Here is a 19035-nt window from a genome sequence, read left to right as displayed (position 1 = left end):
CTTTCCATCCGTGCCGGGTTGAGTGTCGAGATCGCAACTCGACCTCGTAAAATAAAGGGAAAAATACTGCGAAATGTCTGTGTGAGGAGTGGTGCACCACACAGTCTCTCTCTCTGTCTCGCTCTGCGCCTTGTAAAGGCATGAAAAAAAAAGACATTGTCCCGCCAACATCGCACACGCACGGACGCACGCACGCAGACGCCAAAAAAAAAGAAAAAATATCCACGTACTGAACAAAATTTATAGAGTCTTGGTAGAAACACGATTGAACAATATATATTAGGACTTAATACTTACCTTGAAAATAAATGTCGCTCCTCCTCCTCCTCCACCACCTCCAGCCCATTCAGTGACATTACCATTCCTTTTCATCTCCTCTTCTATCACATTATTCTCTCCTAAGCAAACACTCTGGATAATGGGATTTGCCTTTAAAACAAAATATTTTAGATGCAATGTTAAATGTACCAAAGCAACTGGGACAAATGAGTCACCGAAATAAATTTCCAAAGGGTCAGAGAGTTATCCAAGTGGAATTAAGTTAAAAACTAAACTCTGATATTGTCAACCATTTTGCTAAGTTCTGTTGTTGGTTAAAGTGCAACTGAGCAGAAGTACACCAAAAAATACTGGAAGTTTGGTCTTCATCTGTTAACATCCTAACAAACTGATTTCAGAGACTATCTTAGCTTTTAATATACATCAATATTTTCAGTGGGATGAAGATCATAAAACTAGCAGATGCCTGAAATCTAAAATAAAACTAGGAGGGGCTGGCCAGGCTGCAGCTGTGGGAAGAAAAATAGAGTTGACATTTCAGACTGAAGACCGTTTGTCGGAATTGGAAACGAGACAAAAGAAATTAGTTATGCTATTGGTGAGGCAGAAGATGATCTGTTAAAAACAAGAGGGGTTCGGCAGATACTGAAAATCTGTCGCAACATACAAAATCTGGAGGAACTCTGTAGCTGAGGCAGCATCTATGGAGGGGAATAAGCAGTCGAGAATTTCAGGACGAGGCCCTTCATCGGGACTGGAAAGGAAGGGGGCTGAAGCCAAAATAAGAATAAGGAGAGGAGGGGAAAAGAATGCAGGCTGAGAGGAAGTAGGCGAGACGAGGTGAGGAGCAAGGTGGCGGGGAGGGGAGGGGGGATGAAGTAAGAAGCTGTGAGGGGCAAGTGGAAGAAAGGATGACAGGGTAACCAGAATAGGGAATAGGAAAAGGGAGAAGGAAGTATGAAAGGGCAAAATCAGGGTGAACACAGGGATAAACTGTAAAAAGAATCAGAATCAATTTTACTATCATTTACATACAGGACTGTGAAAAAGTCTTAAGCATATATATCTACAGGCATATCTATCCATCTACAAACGTTTGTATCTCGAGGGTGCCTAAGACTTTTGCACAGTACTGGAATAATGCTATGTATTGCATTAAACGGCTGCTACAAAAAAAAGACTGAGTGATGAAAAACCTGATCCTGATATGATTCTCCATTGTGGACTGAGAGTGAGAAGCAGGCAGTGAGAGGGGAGTCAAGGTTGGGAAAAGGGGAAAAGAGAGGAGGGGGAGCAGGAAGCATCAGTGAGACATCCTGTAACAATCAAAAAATTAATTGTTTGGAGTCAAATGACCTTGCCTGGTGTCTCAGGGCTGGGTGTGTCTGCACCCGCACCTTCCCATGCCCTGGCATTCCTTCTCTGTCACACCCCTCCAGCAGCACTCCACCCTCGCCATTCCCAACATCCTTTGCTCCCTCCAGATCTATAAACTCGCTCTTTGGTCCACGTTGACAAATAGAATATGGTATGATAGGCTCAGGCACCCCTCCTATATACTGTGTATGTGTGTCCAAGACTTTTGCACTGCACTGTACGTCATGAAAATTGTTATTTTGAAGCAGCAGTACATTGCAAGATACAAAAATTTACTATAAGTTACAAAATAAATCATACACTAGAGGGTATTTGCAGTCAGTCAATGGGAAGAGACAGAGAGTGAAAACATACAATAGAACAAATGAATGCAGAGCAGGAAAACATGACCTACTGATTAGATCTGGAACGATTTCCACTTCCAGAAAAAAAGAAAAGGGGAATAAAAACAAAGCTGAGCAATTGTCACCGATGGACGGCAGACAGAGACAGAGAAGTCAAGACACGAAGTGTAGAACTCAATACTGAATTCAGAAGGCTGCAATGAAGTCCAGACAATTGATGAGATGTTGCTTCTCAAGCTTGCATTGGGCCTCCATGTAACAGTACATGGGGCCACAGATCAATGGGTCAGAGTGGGAGTGGGATGGAGAATTAAAGTAATGGGCAGTGGGAAACTCAGAGTTGCCCCCGCAGACTGAACGCAGATGCTCTACAAAGACTGTGGTTGGTTTCTACATTGACGAGGAGATGACATTGTGAACAAAAGATTGGAAGAAGTGCAAGAGAATTAGTGCTTCGTCTCGAAAGACTGTTCAGGTTCCTGGATGGTGCAAAGGGAGGAGATGCTGCATTTTCCATAGTCACAATGGAAAGTGCTGTAAGAAGAGAGAGCGGTTGTTGGGAACGGAACAGTGGACCAGGAAGTCACAAAGGGAATGGCCCCCATAAAATGCCACGAGGAGAGAGGAAGATGAATCCACGGGTAGAATTTCTTTAAAGACACAGAAATTACGAACAATGATTCATTGAATGAAGAAGTTAGAGGTGGTAGAAGATGAGGACCAGCTGTTGTATCCTTGTTGTCATGGAATTGTGGAGAATTAAAGCACAGAATCAGGCCCTTCTGCCCATCCAGTTCATGTCAAACAATTATGCCCATCAACTCACATCTGGACTATAGGCCTTCATACCCCTCCCATCAATGTTCTGTCGTGAAGGAGAGTGAATGAGAGCAGGGGTGAAGCCAAGCATGCTGCAGCTTCAGGTAACTTGATTTCTCTGTTTCAATTGTATGTCTGTGATATTGGTGCAGCTTGTTTGTTTAAATATCTTCTTTTCTTCCCTTTGTAAATGGAGGCCATGCCTAGCCTGATCTGTCAGGCATATCTACATGCCCGGCATCTTGCATCTCCTGTATTCTTTTGTCCATATGCTTTCATCCACTGTACGTTCATGCTCTCTAACTTCTCCCTTTCACTTAATGACAATTAACTTTGTTTATATATAATCACTGTAGTTCACAGTTTTTCCCTTCTCTATTATTTTGTATTGTATCATACAGCTGCTGCAAAGTTAACAAATTTCACAACATATGCCAGTGTTATTAAACCTGATTCTGACCTGAAACATTATCTCTGTTTCTTTTGCCACAAATGTGCATGACCCGCCGAGTACTTCCAGCAGTTTCATATTTTGTTCTTCTCTGGTAGCATATTACACCATTACTTTAGTTATATCCCAATGTAAACACTAATTTGGAACTTAAGGTTGAATAGCTCTTAATAATGTATATGCTCTACATAAATTATGCAGAAAATATGAAATTAAAGTAGAGCTTATATTTAAATTCACAACTCATTCTAGGACAGGAAGAGAGATAGATATATTAGTGGTGAAGGACACCAAAAATGCTACATGCAATGCTGGATCGTAAGTGTATTCTGTAACCCCTTTATTATCAGGACATAATAAAAATACAGTATTAAATGCAAAAACTTGAAAAGAATGAATCAATACAGAAATCGATATAAAATGTAAAAAGCTGCAGAGTGACATCGTCTTTGTAAAAGGGATCTAAATCACAAGCCTGTGATGAGTGGAAAACAACTTTCAACTTCAGCATTGTACTTGCTAAAGGAAAGAGGACTAAACAGATTTCCATGAGCCACAATTTTACCAAAATATTGTTCATGTGAGTATTAGCAATGGAAAGAATAAAGTGGAAACATAAATCAAGAACAATGAGCAGCCAGTGCAGCAGGTACATTATTCATCATCATCATCATGTGCCATAAGACCATAAGACAAAGGAGCAGACGTCGGCCATTCGGCCCATCGAGTCTGCTCTGCCATTTTATCATGAGCTGATCCATTCTTCCATTTAGTCCCACTCCCCCGTCTTCTCACCATAACCTTTGATTCCCTGGCTATTCAGATACCTATCAATCTCTGCCTTAAATACATCCAATGACTTGGCCTCCACTGCTGCCTGTGGCAACAAATTCCATAGATTCACCACCCTCTGACTAAAAAAATCTCTTCGCATTTCTGTTCTGAATGGGCACCCTTCAATCCTTAAGTCATGCCCTCTTGTACTAGACTCCCCCATCATGGGAAACAACTTTGCCACATCCACTCTGTCCATGCCTTTCAACATTCAAAATGTTTCTATGAGGTCTCCCCTCATTTTTCTAAACTCCAAGGAATACAGTCCAAGAGCGGACAAATGTTCCTCATATGTTAACCCTCTCATTCCCGGAATCATTCTAGTGAATCTTCTCTGTACCCTCTCCAACGTCAGCACATTCTTTCTCAAAAAAGGAGACGAAAACTGCCCACAGTACTCCAAGTGAGGTCTCACCAGCGCCTTATAGAGCCTCAACATCACATCCCTGCCCCTATACTCTATTCCTCTAGAAATGAATGCCAACATTGCATTCACCTTCTTCACTACCGACTCAACCTGGAGGTTAACCTTAAGGGTATCCTGTACGAGGACTCCCAAGTTCCGTTGCATCTCAGAACTTTGAATTCTTTCCCCATTTAAATAATAGTCTGCCTGTTTATTTCTTCTGCCAAAGTGCATAACCATACACTTTCCAACATTGTATTTCATTTGCCACTTCTTTGCCCATTCTTCCAATCTATCCAAATCTCTCTGCAGACTCTCCGTTTCCTCAGCACTACCGGCCCCTCCACCTATCTTCGTATTGTCAGCAAACTTAGCCACAAAGCCATCTATTCCATAATCCAAATCGTTGATGTACAATGTAAAAAGAAGCAGCCCCAACACGGGCCCCTGTGGAACACCACTGGTAACTGGCAACCAACCAGAATAGGATCCCTTTATTCCCATTCTCTGTTTCCTGCCAATCAGCCAACGCTCTATCCACGTATGTAACTTTCCCGTAATTCCATGGGCTTTTATCTTGTTAAGTAGCCTCATGTGTGGCACCTTGTCAAAGGCCCTCTGAAAATCATGTTGCCACGTTGGATGGCATGGACGATCATGGTCTTTGACCATGATTGCTCTTTGCACATTTTTTCCACAGAAGTGGTTTGCCATTGCCATCTTTTGGGCAGTGTCTTTACAAGACAGGTGACCCCAGCCACCATCAGTACTCTTCAGAGATTTTCTCCCTAGCATCAATGTTTGCATAACCAGGACTTGTGATAATTCACCAGCTGCTCCTACGACCATCCACCACCTGCTCCCATAGCTTCACGTGACCCTGATTCTGTGGGTGGGGGAATGGGCTGAGCGGGTGTTACACATTGCCCAAGGGTGACTGGAAGGCTAGTGGAGGGAAGAATGCCTTACACCTCGTTTGGTAGAGATGTATCTCCGCCTCAGCAGCCTCAGGTACAATTACAACTTTTAAAAGATATTTGAACAAGTTCATACTTAGGAATGGCTTAGGGAGATATTGGCTAAATGCAGGCAAATTGGACTAACTCAGGAAGGCACGCTGGTTGCCATGGACTAGTTGGGCCAACAGAATTGTATAACTCTATGGCTATGACTCTAGCACTTATGAAAGTAAACTAGCCAAATTGTCTTTGGTTTAAAAGCTATGTTCCTTTAAACACCTATTGGCAGATCAGATGAGATATTAATGTTGGGAAGAGGAAGATTGTACAATGTTTGGAAAGGACAGGCACTTGCCATATTATGCAAGATATTTATATATGCCTTCAGGAACAGTGATCATCCAGTTTATTAGGGATTATGCATATTCCGGGAAAAAAATACCAAAAGCAGCAAAGTGGGAAAGAAATGTTGTGCAAGCGATATAAATCTACAATAAAAATATAAACATATTCATACCTATAAATTTCAGAAGTATGAAAATGAGCTAAGATCTATGATTTTTTGAACTACCAGGGGTCACATATTAATTATGATTTAAAACATAGCACTAACTTGTGTATCTGGTTCAGCAACTGACCTGTTTCAAAATTAAACTCTGGGAGTTTGGAGCAGTCTGTGGAATCATTAAAATGTTTTATTCACTGACAGTTAAAACATTTCATTACTTGTGCCCTCAGTGTGTGACAAGGGAGACAGATTAACAATGAGAAAACAGATAAGGTAAGGCCACTGAACTCACCGTATCCTCACTCACGTTTCAGGGAGGGTTATGTGAGAAAATGTTTGGATTAGGAAATTAAATCAAATGAGATGGGAGAGCTCTCCAAGGTTTGGTTTCAAAATTCCTTTAATTCCAAGATCAAACATCTGAAGCTTACAAATTACAGGCCGATCCTAAATATATTTATACAATCTTGTTAAAGCGACCTTGTACTCTCTACTACAGATGAGTGGGATGGATATTTGCATCCTGCTATTCTCACTAACAAAACTGTTGATTTTCAGTTGTAGCATGTTGTGTTTTCAGGTTCCTTAATCTATCGTAATAGCCTAAAATACATTGAAGAGTCAAACAGTTGATTCTACACGTTGTACAAGCTGAATTCCGGGGCTGAGTCCTACCTCAGTTGGAGAGGTGAATGTCCAATGATACATGGGATTACAAGGTTATTCAGGAATAACTGCGAAGGAGATATATTCCAGTGTCTTATTTTTGGCAGCAATACTGCCAGTTTTGCTTTTGTCACTGCAGTTGTGGGTTTGTTTTCCTTGCTAGTGTCTGATGGCACTGCCTTGATGCCAGCTTTGGATTACCCAACAACAACAATGCTGGTGTTCGATTTGGAGACACATGGAGTGGGGTTTCGCTAATATGCTTGCAGCCTCTCTCACCTCTGTACATACAGCACTGTGTAAAAGTCTTAGGCACATATAAATAGCTAGGATGCCTGAAACTTTTGCACGGTGCTGTATTTGTCAATGTGGAGTGGAGTGTGAGTTTGTAAATCTGGCGGGAGCAAAGGTCGTTGGGAATGGTGAGGGTGGAGCAGCGCGGAAAGCGGGTAGGAGAGGTGCCAGAGGAGGAGTGCCAGGAGTAGGGTGGAGGTGGCATGGGTGCAGACACACCTAGCTTTGAGACACCAAGTAAAGTCATTTGATTCCAAACAATCGGATTACTGACCTCTCTAGTGCCTCTCACTCCCTCCCCATTCACTTCCCCTTTTCCCAACTGTGATTCCCCTCTCCCTGCCCCCTTCTCACTCTCAGTCCACAATAGAGACCCATATCAGAATCAGGTTTACTTTCACTTACATACAGTATAATCATGAAATTTGTTTTTTTTTTGTGGCAGCAGTACACTGCAATACATAAAATTACTGTAGTACTGTGCAGAAGTCTTTGGTATTCTAGCTATATATACATGCCTAAGACTTTTGCACAGTACTGTATACTGAAATATGTTCATTACTATCAATAAGCTTTGGAACTTGTGTCAATTTCATTTTCAATACATTGATTAGAGGTCACTATAGCATACAGGAGAAATCAAATCCTTTCCCCATATCTAATCTCCACATCACTAATGTCTAATGCCTTCCTAATCCTAATGCCTTCCCTGCAACTCAGTCCTGACTCCCACTCCTGCACCCATGCTAGTGCTGGGGAATTTCCAATCTCTTCCCATAACGCACCTTCACAGCAGTACTGGGTAAATCTCAGTCTGTTTCCTATAACCCTCTATCCAGCTCCACACTAGGAGTGGGGAAGTCCCAGTACCTTCCTCACAATCCATTCTCCACTCCACAATCTACCACTGCACTAATACTGGGAATGTCTGGATCCCATCTCTACAACTCATTCCACACCCACATCCACATCCACTCCCACATCAGAACTGGAGAAATCCCATTCTCTTCCCCACAACCATTCCCATTGCAACTTCTGCACTCTTATTGGAGAAATGCCAACTTTATCCATAAGACATTAAAAGACCATAAGATACAGGAGCAGATTTAGGCCATTTGGCCCATCGAGTCTGCTCTGTCATTTCTTCACGGCTGATCCATTTTTCTTCTCAGCCCCAAATGCCTGCCTTTCCTCTATATCCCTTCATGCCCTGACCAATCAAAAATCTATCAACCTCTGCCTTAAGTATATATAAAGACCTCGCCTCCACAGCTGCCTGTGGCAACAAATTCCACAGATTTAGCACTATCTGACTAAAGAAATTCCTCATCATCTCTGTTCTAAAAGGATGCCCTTCTATTCTGAGGCAGTGTCCTCTGGTCTTAGACACTCCCACCATAGGAACCATCCACTCATTCAAGGCCTTTCACTGTTCAAAAGGTTTCAATGAGGTCACCCATCATTCCTCTGAATTCCAGTGAATACAGGCCAAGAGCCATCAAATGCTCTTCATATGACAAGCCGTTTAATCGTGGAATCATTTTCATGAATTTCCGTTGAACCCTCTCCAGTGTCAGCACATCCTTTCTAAGATAAGGGGCCTAAAACCGCTCTCAATCTCTGGCTATCCTTACCATAGGATGATGATGGTTCCTTTCAGTCAGTTAGTGGGGTTTGATATGTGTGTCCTGGAGTGGCTGTACAGGCCGATCCTTGACAGGCACTGCTTGCCACATAGTTGGCAGATGAGGCCTGGAGGGGCAGCAGGGTCAGGAGCTCTGTTGTGGTGCTTCCTGTGCCTTTCCTCTGTTGCCTCGTTGAGCTTGTTCTCAGCAGCATCCACACCTTTTCTGATGGCGTCCCTCCACTGTGAGCAATCTTGAGTCAGATGCTCCCATGTTGATGGAGCAATGTCAGATTTCTTCAGGCTACTTGTACCATAGTTGCTGGCCTCCTCGTTTTTGGGTACCACTGGACAGTTGGCCGTACAAGATGACCTTGGGCAGTCTTCCGTCAGGCATTCTGACAACATGTCCTGCCCAGCGCAGTTGGGCTGACATCACCAAGGTTGAAACTGCTGGCATTTCGGCTCGAGAGAGGACCTCGGTATTGGAGACCTTGTCTTGCCAGGTGATCTTCATCAGAGAATGTAGGTGACGCTGCTGCAGTTGGTCAAGCTGGCGTAAGTGTCTCTGATATGGGCACCATGTCTCACATCCATATAACAAGGTTGATATGACAATGGCCCTGTATGCTTTGCACTTGGTGGCCAACCTGATTGTGGCTCATGAGCTACAATTGGCTGATGACTGTGCACTGGTTTGCCCACTCTCTCTCGAAGACTTACAGGAGATCACCAGTCGCTTTGTGAGTGCAGCCAAAAGCTTCGGACTGACAACCAGCCTGAAAAAGACGGAAGTTTTGTACCAACCGGTTCCTGGCTCAAGCTACGAAGAACCAACTGTCCTCATTGATGACACTCGTCTCAGTGCTGTCAACAAGTTTTGCTACCTGGGCAGCATAATAACATCCTCAGCTTCTCTGGGTGTAGATTGCTCACAATACTCTAAATGAGGCCTCACCAGTGCTTTATTAAGTCTCAACATTGCATCCTTGACTTTATTTTCTAGTCCTCTTGAAATGAATGCTAACATCATATTTACCTTACTCACCATGGACTCAACCCACAAATTAACCTTTAGGGCATCCTGCCCAAGGACTCCCAAAACCCTTGTGCCTCAGATTTTTAAAATTTTCTGTCCATTTAGAAAATAATCATCTCTTTCATTTCTTCTACCAAAGTACATGACCATACACTTCCTGACAATGTATCCCATCTGCCACTTCTTTGCCCATTCTCCTAATCTAAGTCCTTCTGAAGCCTCTCTATTTCCTCAAAACTACCTGCTGCTCCACCGATCTTCATATCGTCTACAAACTTGGTGAGAAAGCCATCGATTCCATCATCCAACCCCTCAGAGATGGAGTTCAAATCCACCACAGCAATAGAGAAAATTAAATTTAGTTAATCAAATAAAACTGGAACATAAAGTGAGGCTCACGAATGGTGATAATGTTTTCCAGATTGGCATAAAAAATAAACAACTTAGTTCACAGAGGTTACTTCACGCATTCTTTCTTTATGGAATGTATTTTTTCACTCTTGCTGGCTTTAGCTTGTATTTGATACTAGATCAGAAAAACTCTTTTGTTCCTTATGAAATGGGATTTGAAATGGCTTGGAAAACATTCTGTTTAAATGAAATATAGGGTGGAAAATAACAAGTGTGTGCTGAGAACTAAGAATTATCTTTAAAATGGAATAGATCAGAGTGTATTTACTGTTAGAAAACTGAGAGTTTCCTTTTTGCAGCTTCATACAGCAAGGGAGATGAGGCTGAGTACAGGGCTACTGTAGGAAACTTTATCACATGGTGTGAACAGAATTATCTGCAGCTTAATGTGAAAAAGACTAAGGAGCTGGTGGTAGACCTGAGGAGAGCTAAGGTACCAGTGACCCCTGTTTTCATCCGGGGGGGTCAGTGTGGACATGGTGGAGGATTACAAATACCTGGGGATACGTATTGACAATAAACTGGACTGGTCAAAGAACACCGAGGCTGTCTACAAGAAGGGTCAGAGCCGTCTCTATTTCCTGAGGAGATTGAGGTCCTTTAACATCTGCCGGACGATGCTGAGGATGTTCTACGAGTCTGTGGTGGCCAGTGCGAGCATGTTTGCTGTTGTGTGCTGGGGCAGCAGGCTGAGGGTAGCAGACACCAACAGAATCAACAAACTTATTCGAAAGGCCAGTGATGTTGTGGGGATGGAACTGGACTCTCTGACGGTGGTATCTGAAAAGAGGATGCTGTCTAAGTTGCATGCCATCTTGGTCAATGTCTCCTATCCACTACATAATGTACTGGTTGGGCACAGGAGTACATTCAGCTAGAGACTCATTCCACCGAGATGCAACACGGAGCGTCATAGGAAGTCATTCCTGCCTGTGGCCATCAAACTTTACAACTCCTCCCTTGGAGGGTCAGACACCCTGTGCTGATAGGCTGGTCCTGGACTTACTTCATAATTTACTGACATAATTTACATATTACTATTTAACTATTTATGGTTCTATTATTATTTATTATTTATGGTGCAACTGTAACGAAAACCAATTTCCCCCGGGATCAATAAAGTATGACTATGACTATGACTATGACTAATACCAACCTTTCAACCTTTCTCAAAGATCAAACTCTGTATGATCATGAAAATCAAAAGGTGGAGGTTTAAAGATAAATAATGGACTTCTCTAATTTTATCTGAAACATGTTTAATATCATTGTCATACTACGTCATGAAATTTGTTGTTTTGTGGAAGCAGTATATTGCAAAACATAGTAATAAAAACTATAAATTACAATTAGAAGTATATATTATAAATTTTACATAAGTAGAGTTCCTAAGGTTGTCATAGCTGGGGGTGCCGGTGGGGATAAGCTCCCACTACCTATAAAGTGCTCTAAATGGCATGCGTCACTAACAGCCTCAAACAACCAAGTCTAACTCTTGGCTTTCATGTGAGGCTTAGCTGCTACGCCCAGTGGAACTGTTTCTACTGACAAGAGAAGGGGCAAAGGTGGACCATTGGCGCCTCAAAACCAGTTGCTTCGGGTAGGTGGGGTTCGTCAGCCTTGGATGGCAGCCCGCCTAGGAAAATGAAAGCTCTGACTTTAAATCTCCACTGCCTTGCAGCCATACCCACCCATGGGAAAGGCTTCAGGCGTAAACCCTGAGGAAGAATTCTGGAGCCAGGGTCCCTAAAGCATTTGATTTTGTTTACAGCTTCACCCTGGCAACCTCTGCGTCGGCACTGGTGCCAAGCTGTATCGGCGCTTGCCCTCCCCTTGGACTACATCAGTGACGTGGAGAGGGGGAACCCACCGCATGGGCAACAGCCGGTTCTTCAAATCTTCCCGCCCAGGCTTGCACCCTGGAGAGGACACAGTCCACCAGAGGTGTAAACCCATGATCCCCTGGGACTGACAGCTGCTTACTACTACATAAGTAATTCAAAAAGATGGGGGAAAATAGTGAGGTAGTGTACGTGGTTTATTGTCCATTCTAAAATCTGATGGTGGAGGGGCAAAAGCTATTCCTGAAACATTGAATGTGTGTCTTCCGGCTCCTGGATTCCTCTTTGATGGTAATAATGAGAAGATAGCATGTCATTGGAGCTGGGAGTCCTTTGAACACATTAAACTATTGACTACATGTTGAGGATAATTTGAATATTAGTAATAACATGGTACCCTTTGTTACCATTCAGATGTTAATCAGAAGACACGACATCAGCTTGACATAGTTGAAAATCGAGACTCATGACTATTATTTTTCTAAATGCATTTTATCTCTACCTCTTGGCATAAAAACTGAGAAATTCTCCCTAAACTAGTTCCTGAAAGATCACTGATTCAGTTGCAATGGTCTTTTTGTTTTAATTCCTGCTTTATCATCTATCATTCATCTGAGATCAAATGAATGTTATCAATCTTTTAAGATTAAAAGCTGAAAAGGCTGGAAATGCTTCTTGTTCAAATGATATAACTTTTCACCTGCAGGGTCACCTCAAAATGTTAATCTATTTTACTCCCTCCGGTACCGATTGACTTGGTATTTTCCATTTCTTTTATTTTTCAGATTTTTATCACCTATTTTTCTTTTTGCCTCTAAACATCTGATGCCTATTTTCATCATGAAGGTAAGCAACCGCTGTAAATTAACATGTCTCAAAAAGCATGGATTTCATTTCTAATTTTGCTGTTCTTTGAATGAAAACTTTCTTGAGAGGTAACTGAATAAATTGCATTCCAAATGCATTATCATCTAAAATGCAGTGAAGAATGTATTCTGTACACTAACCAGCAATATTATGAAGCTACAAATCTTTATTCATGACACTTTCAGACGTTCTGTCTTTTGACGGGCAATGCAGGCAAGTCCAGTTTTTGTTACCCAATTATATGAAGACAAGGTTATGAAGGGCTATCTTTGCATGGTTGTGTGATTTGCTAAACTACCTCAGAGTAACAATCAAGAATCAACCTTATTGGTTTAGGCCAGATTTGGTAAGACCAGACAAGTTTCCTGTGTGAAAGAACATCAGGGAACCTTTTTCTTTTCATCTTTATGCTGATTATAGTTTTCTCCATGTTTCATCTATGGTTCAAATAAATCACCCTTTCTCTATCAAAAACAAGAAAGGTTATCCCATTTTGAATGATTAATTACTTTTATTTATATTTCCACAATTTTGAGAGCCTCTCAGGAATTCAAAGCCTTATTAACCTGATGAAGTTTTCTAATCCTACAATTTATTGGCTTTTAAAATCTAAGACTGGCAATATTTCCTACTAAGGCTTGATTTTACTGCTTCTCCACACTTTTAACCTGGAATTATGTTGTGTAATGACATCTGACCTCCAAGTTCAGCAAAAAAAATGAATTTACATTAGCAATAAATAATAAAGTAGAGCTTTACAAGAGTTATCCTCAGATGGAACTCCACAAGCATTTTCAGTGTCTGCACATCATCTATTCAAGCACCCAGGGACTATTTATCTTTTCACTTGCTCACTTCAACATGTAATTAATTTAGATTTGCCAACAACTTCTTTTTCACTATCTTCTTTTAAAGGAACCTTTACTTTATACTTCAGTCCATCCACTTGATTATACAATTTTGCCCTTGTTATGCCTTGTCATTAGTCATTTTCCAAATGGCCTGCGTCTGCACTCCATCATCAGCAAATTTCATTAACTGAGCCTTGGGAGTGTATAGAATTTAAATTGTTTGCCATCACTGCATGCAATAGAGTGTCGTTTACGGTTCGCTGTGGTAGATTTCTGGATTTCATTTGTCAGGAAGAGTAATGCAACTGTAGCTTCACCATACATGGTAACTGGTAATGAATCCTTTGGATCCACTGTAATTGGTTCATCAGTATCCAAAGCTACACTTTGCTGAAGACATTTTGCATATTCTTGCAAAGAATCCAACTGGCTCAAAGACTGACTTGGCTCCTTTTGGGAGTAATAGTGCGATCACACATGAATTGAGTGTTGTCTATTGGTGAGCCCTCAGGTGGCTGTGAAAGCAGATCCCAGGATGCATATACTTAATCTGGACTGTTAGGGTGGATTCCCTGAATGGAGAATGCCTGTGTGTGATTTTGTTTAACGTGAGCAGGCTGGCGCATGGACACACCAAATGGTCCTTGGCAGATTGGGGTCAAGGTCCGGTGGCCTGGAGTACAACCCAACTGCTGAAGCCCTCCGATGCCTTTCCTGCAGTTGTGATGTGTCATCATCTTCCACCAGCTCTACCCTCAAGGTCTTGGTTGAATGTTTCAGCTCTTTTCTTGGAACCTTCCCCTTGACCTTACCACTATGGGTGACCGTACCAGGAGTTAAGTGCCAGATGGCTGAACTCCAGACAGCATCACTCTCAGGATACCTGAAGTTCACAAGCCTCTGCACCCAGACAAGGTGAAGAACCTCAGAGAAGTTCCTTTTTCCAAGTGTAGAGCTGACTGCTACGAGTTAGTAAAACAACCCGGGCCTTTGTTAGTTAGCAAGTTAGGCTTTTTCCATGAACCTCACTCTTACTTTAGCTTTCCTCTTCACAAGACCTGTCATTGCACTTGAGCATAACGTGTTTAAATTGTAAACCAAGTGACTCAGATTCAGCGTATCAAATGAAAAATGTAAGGTTGAGGAGAACTTTACTCGCGAAAGTGACAGAAATAGCGCAGTGGATGCAACAAGTAGGTTTTTGAAGAACAATGCTTGAAGGTGGCTGGTGAAACGATAGACTCTGGCATCAGTGGCAGTTCTTTTGGTGAACTTCATGGCTAGAAACTTGGGCTGAGACAAAAGACTAGTCATGGTCTTATCAAATGGCAGGGTAAGCACACAGGTGCAGACTTCTGTTTCTATCTCTTATGTTCCAACTTACAAAATTCTATGCCACTTCAACGTCTGTGCATTTGGAGCATGCAAATTGTAAACATGCTGATGGTCAAGTGGTTCTAATGTTGGTATTGTATAAGAAATCTTGGAAGGAAATAATCAGCTAGCAGCTGTACAGCATACGGAAATGGGTGCTAAATTGGCAAGGGACATGTATTAGTTTCATCTACAGCCAGTGGGAAGAAACATTTCTAAGTGCGTAAGAAGTGAAGAATAGAGCACGTAAAGAGTTTAATCCCTGTCCTTACCATAGTTAAATATAACTACTGTAAAACTTCTGTAGTCACGTGAGAAGCACAAATGTATAGCACAGTCTACCGTCATGGCCAATCAGAGCAGTGGTTCTCAACAGGAACTCCTGCTGCAAGGTATAGGGTTTGTTACGTACCCCGTAACTGAGTTGCCAAACCAGCAGAAATGGACCACCTAGTTGGAGTCTGGATTAGTGGAACTAAGAAAGTTTTATTAAAGAAATAAGCAACACAGTACTCTAATCACAAGGATAATAAATGCAACAGTTCAGCAACGATAAAACACACATGTACACAGAACTAGGATAATAGGATCAATCAAGCTCTATCGCAGTCTAGGGGTAAATGATCAGTTTCAAGTGACGCAAAGTTCAGTTCAATTGAGTTCAGTTCAGTTCGCAGTAATCACTGTTGTGCCGTTGGGCAGGGAAAAGGAGAGAGAGCGAAAGTGAATAAATATTCAAAACGGATTCCACACAGACCTACGATATTCCTCGCAGTTAGCTTTCGGGCGAGTCCTTGGTAATGTCTTCTGAGGTCACTGACTGTGACCCCTCCGTTCCAGATACAATCGTTCTTCTGCGGTGAACCCAGCACCCAGGCAAGGGTGGACACACACACCAGGTTCCCGCCGATCCGTACCTTTCTACCCTGTGCGTCTATGGCTGGTCCCACAACCAGACCTCCAACAACTCCCACCAACTAGTGGGGGGGGGGCACACCGCTTTCAGGGTCTCGTTACCTTGTGGAGTCGTGTGTTCCTTGCCTTAGCGAACCTGTCCGTTTTTATCCCCCTGCTGGGGTATCGCCTGTCCATCACACTTCAAACAGTTCAGGGTTCAAAAGGAGCCGGTCTTGACAATACTCAGACCGGTGTCTCCTTCCGTTAAACTCTCTCGTCTCTTCATTAACATTTCCAAATGCTGCTCCATTGTCTTACTTATCTCTCTCTCCTGAAGACAGGTGGCAGATCAACTGTTGATCCCACTGGTGCTAGCACAGGACAGTTAACATCTTAGTCTATGTGTACTTTTGTAACCTTCTTTCGTCACAGGTTGAATTTTCTGACCGTGCACAAGGAGTGGCAAATTGACCACTGAACAAGTATTCCACTTCTCTGAAGCGCATAGAGCATTGTAGAAGGCTGTACCTGGAAAAAAAATGTGGAGTCATCTGATACATCAAAGCATCAGAGTCCATGGATGTCCCCTGTGATAGATGTCATAATAATGGCTCAAGTGAGATTAACTAATGCTCATGCCGAGCATCACTATTTCATTCAGCAACCCTCTCCCCATTCCTGATTAAACACAGTGAAGTTTCTCAGTCATGGATCCCTGTTTCAGTAGTTCATGAGACACTAAACATGTGTTAAACATGGAATAATGTGGCTGCTGCTTATCCCCAGTGAAACACATGACTCAAATTCGAATTATCTGTATGTGCTGATTCTGCTCGCTAATCAATTTTCATTTCTGTTCACGTGTAGACAAATAAAGAGATACCTGACTGAACTTCTAGGCCATTGTTTCTGATGACAGGACTATTCTTATGTCCTCTTCAGACTGCCAGAATTTCAATAAGTGGAATCCTGCTGGATCCAGAAACTATCCTAAAATCCTATCTTCCACGGACAGAGCATATTCAATAATCCTCTCTGGCCGACGGAGTTGTGCGGGAATATGGGAGAGTAACGACCCTCTCACTGACTTCTGGAGACATTGCTGCTTGGACTTTTACAGTCTGGAGAAAGCATGGAGAAGAATTTGGTGCTTTCCATCCATTGAAACCAGTGCTTGTCCATCAGCTGAAAGACAGGTATCTTGCAGCTAATGCTGATTACCTCAGTTTACATCTTCTGAGTTCTGGTGAGCACCAGTTTAAATGAGGCTCACATTGGCATTACTAATTAAACAGAAAAGGTGATTGATGTTCCGGAGATCTGTTCACAGAAAGCTGTCTGATGAGATTTTGCCAACACATTTTACATTATTTTCTGTAAACCTTTCTAAGATATATAACATGCTTCCAGCTGTTTTCTGAAATACTTCTTATGAAGTTTCATGTGAATGGGAAATTAGAATAAGAATTAGGATTAAAATTCACGATAAACCTTGAGGAAATTAGCCAAAGAATATTGAACAATGGAGAACCATGGTAATTTAAGCAGAAAATGTTACAAAAACAAAGCTGCCATGCCTAACACTGACTTTCACTTCTGTTCCACAACACCCCAGCCCATTCGCTGTGCTGCTTACCCCTCATCATAGTGTCTACCTCTATAAGAGCTTCTCTCATTCTTCTGTGTTCCACGGAATAAGGTCCTTATAAATTTTCCTTACAATCTTTCAACTGTATTGATATCTTTCCTATAGGGTAGATGAACAAAAGAGCAGACTCGATGGGCCAAATAGCCTAATTCTGTTCCTCTGTCTTATGGTCTAAAACTGCACTCAGTACTCCAATGTCTGATATTACTTCAATCTAACATCCCAGCTCCTGTACTTAATGCCCTGATTTAAAACTCCAGAACTAAAATTTCCCTGTATTCCTGTGATGCCACTTCTGTCATAGTCCTGACTGAACAGCGGCAGGAATCCAAGTTTTCACACTCTACTTCCCTGTGTATAGTTAGCTGCTGCTGTCTCTTTAAGACTCAGACTGCCAATGATTGCCTGCCACATTCCTTCATGGACTTGAAAAGCCTCGTGCTGAGCACTCAGTCAGTGCTCAGTCGTAGGAGTTCATTTCTAGTACTACTGTTTGTGATTTTGCCTTTGGAATCATTTGTGTTGTCTTGTTTATCTCCTGTCTGAGTCTCAGTTAATTCTAAACCTTACTCTGCACTTGAATTCACCACCATCAATAGCTCTCTCATTACACTTACAAGGAGTTATGGATCTGAATTCCCAAATTCTTTTGTTCCACTGCACACTTCAGTACTTCCCCCTTCACTGTGCAAGTCCGACCCTGGTTTGTCTTCCCAAAGTGAATCACCTCACATTTATCTGCATTAAATCCCATTTGCCATTTTTCAGCCCATTTTCCCATGCGGTCCAGATCACTTTGCAATCTTTCGTCTGTTATGCCTTCAGTCTTGGTGTCGCCTGCAAATTTGTTGATCCAGTTTAACACACTATCATCCAGACCGTTGATGTGGATAATACATAGCAACTGACCCAGCACCAATTCCTGTGCCAGAAAACCAGTCAAAGTTCAAAGTAACTTTTATTACTGAAGTACGCTAATTCAATTCAATCCAAGTTTAAGTGTCATTCAGCCATACATGAGTACTCATTCAATCAGCCAAACGAGACAGCGTTACTATGAGATCAAGGTGCAGAAACACATTACCAGCAGTCACACACAAGGACGCATTCACGGAATAGAAGAGTCCCGACCCCACTACCCGCCCCCACCCGCAACACCATGGCTTGATGAGCAGCCCCCGCACATACAATTCAACAAACTCATATAGAACATCAATAAAATGCAATGACTCAGAATATGCATGTATTTAGACCAGAACCACCCCACCCCCAGCCCACCGATATCGTCTGTCAATCCGCCCCGATACCCCCATGGTTTAGGCGCCCAGCCCCCAGATAAAGAATCACAAACAAAATATTAGTAAAATCACAACCAGACAAATATATATGTATTTGCAGACAAATATATATGAATATAAATCTATATGTATGTAGTGTTGCCATATAACAACCTGAGATTCATTTACTTGCAACCATTCATAGTAGAACAAAGAAATATAATAGAATCAATGAAAAACTAGACTAAAAGACTGATAAACAACCAATA

At 42.1% G+C, this 19035-nt stretch overlaps 1 protein-coding gene across 3 annotated transcripts in view; it reads right to left on the bottom strand.

Moving 5' to 3' along the window:
* Positions 1–19035, bottom strand: part of LOC134350426 (ALK tyrosine kinase receptor-like) — a 1308522-nt gene that overhangs the window by 131546 nt on the left and 1157941 nt on the right. For 2 of the 3 annotated variants that reach the window (XM_063055604.1, XM_063055603.1), the window contains exon 14: positions 298–429. The exons of the other annotated variant lie outside the window; for it this stretch is intronic. In XM_063055604.1, the coding sequence (XP_062911674.1) occupies positions 298–429 (132 nt within the window). The remainder of the gene's footprint in view (positions 1–297; positions 430–19035) is intronic. 3 annotated transcript variants of the gene reach the window in all.

This window comes from Mobula hypostoma, chromosome 8 (assembly GCF_963921235.1).
Source record: "Mobula hypostoma chromosome 8, sMobHyp1.1, whole genome shotgun sequence".
NCBI lineage: Eukaryota > Metazoa > Chordata > Chondrichthyes > Myliobatiformes > Myliobatidae > Mobula > Mobula hypostoma.
Note: the sequence above shows the minus strand (reverse complement) of the source record. Positions and strands in the feature narration are given on the sequence as shown.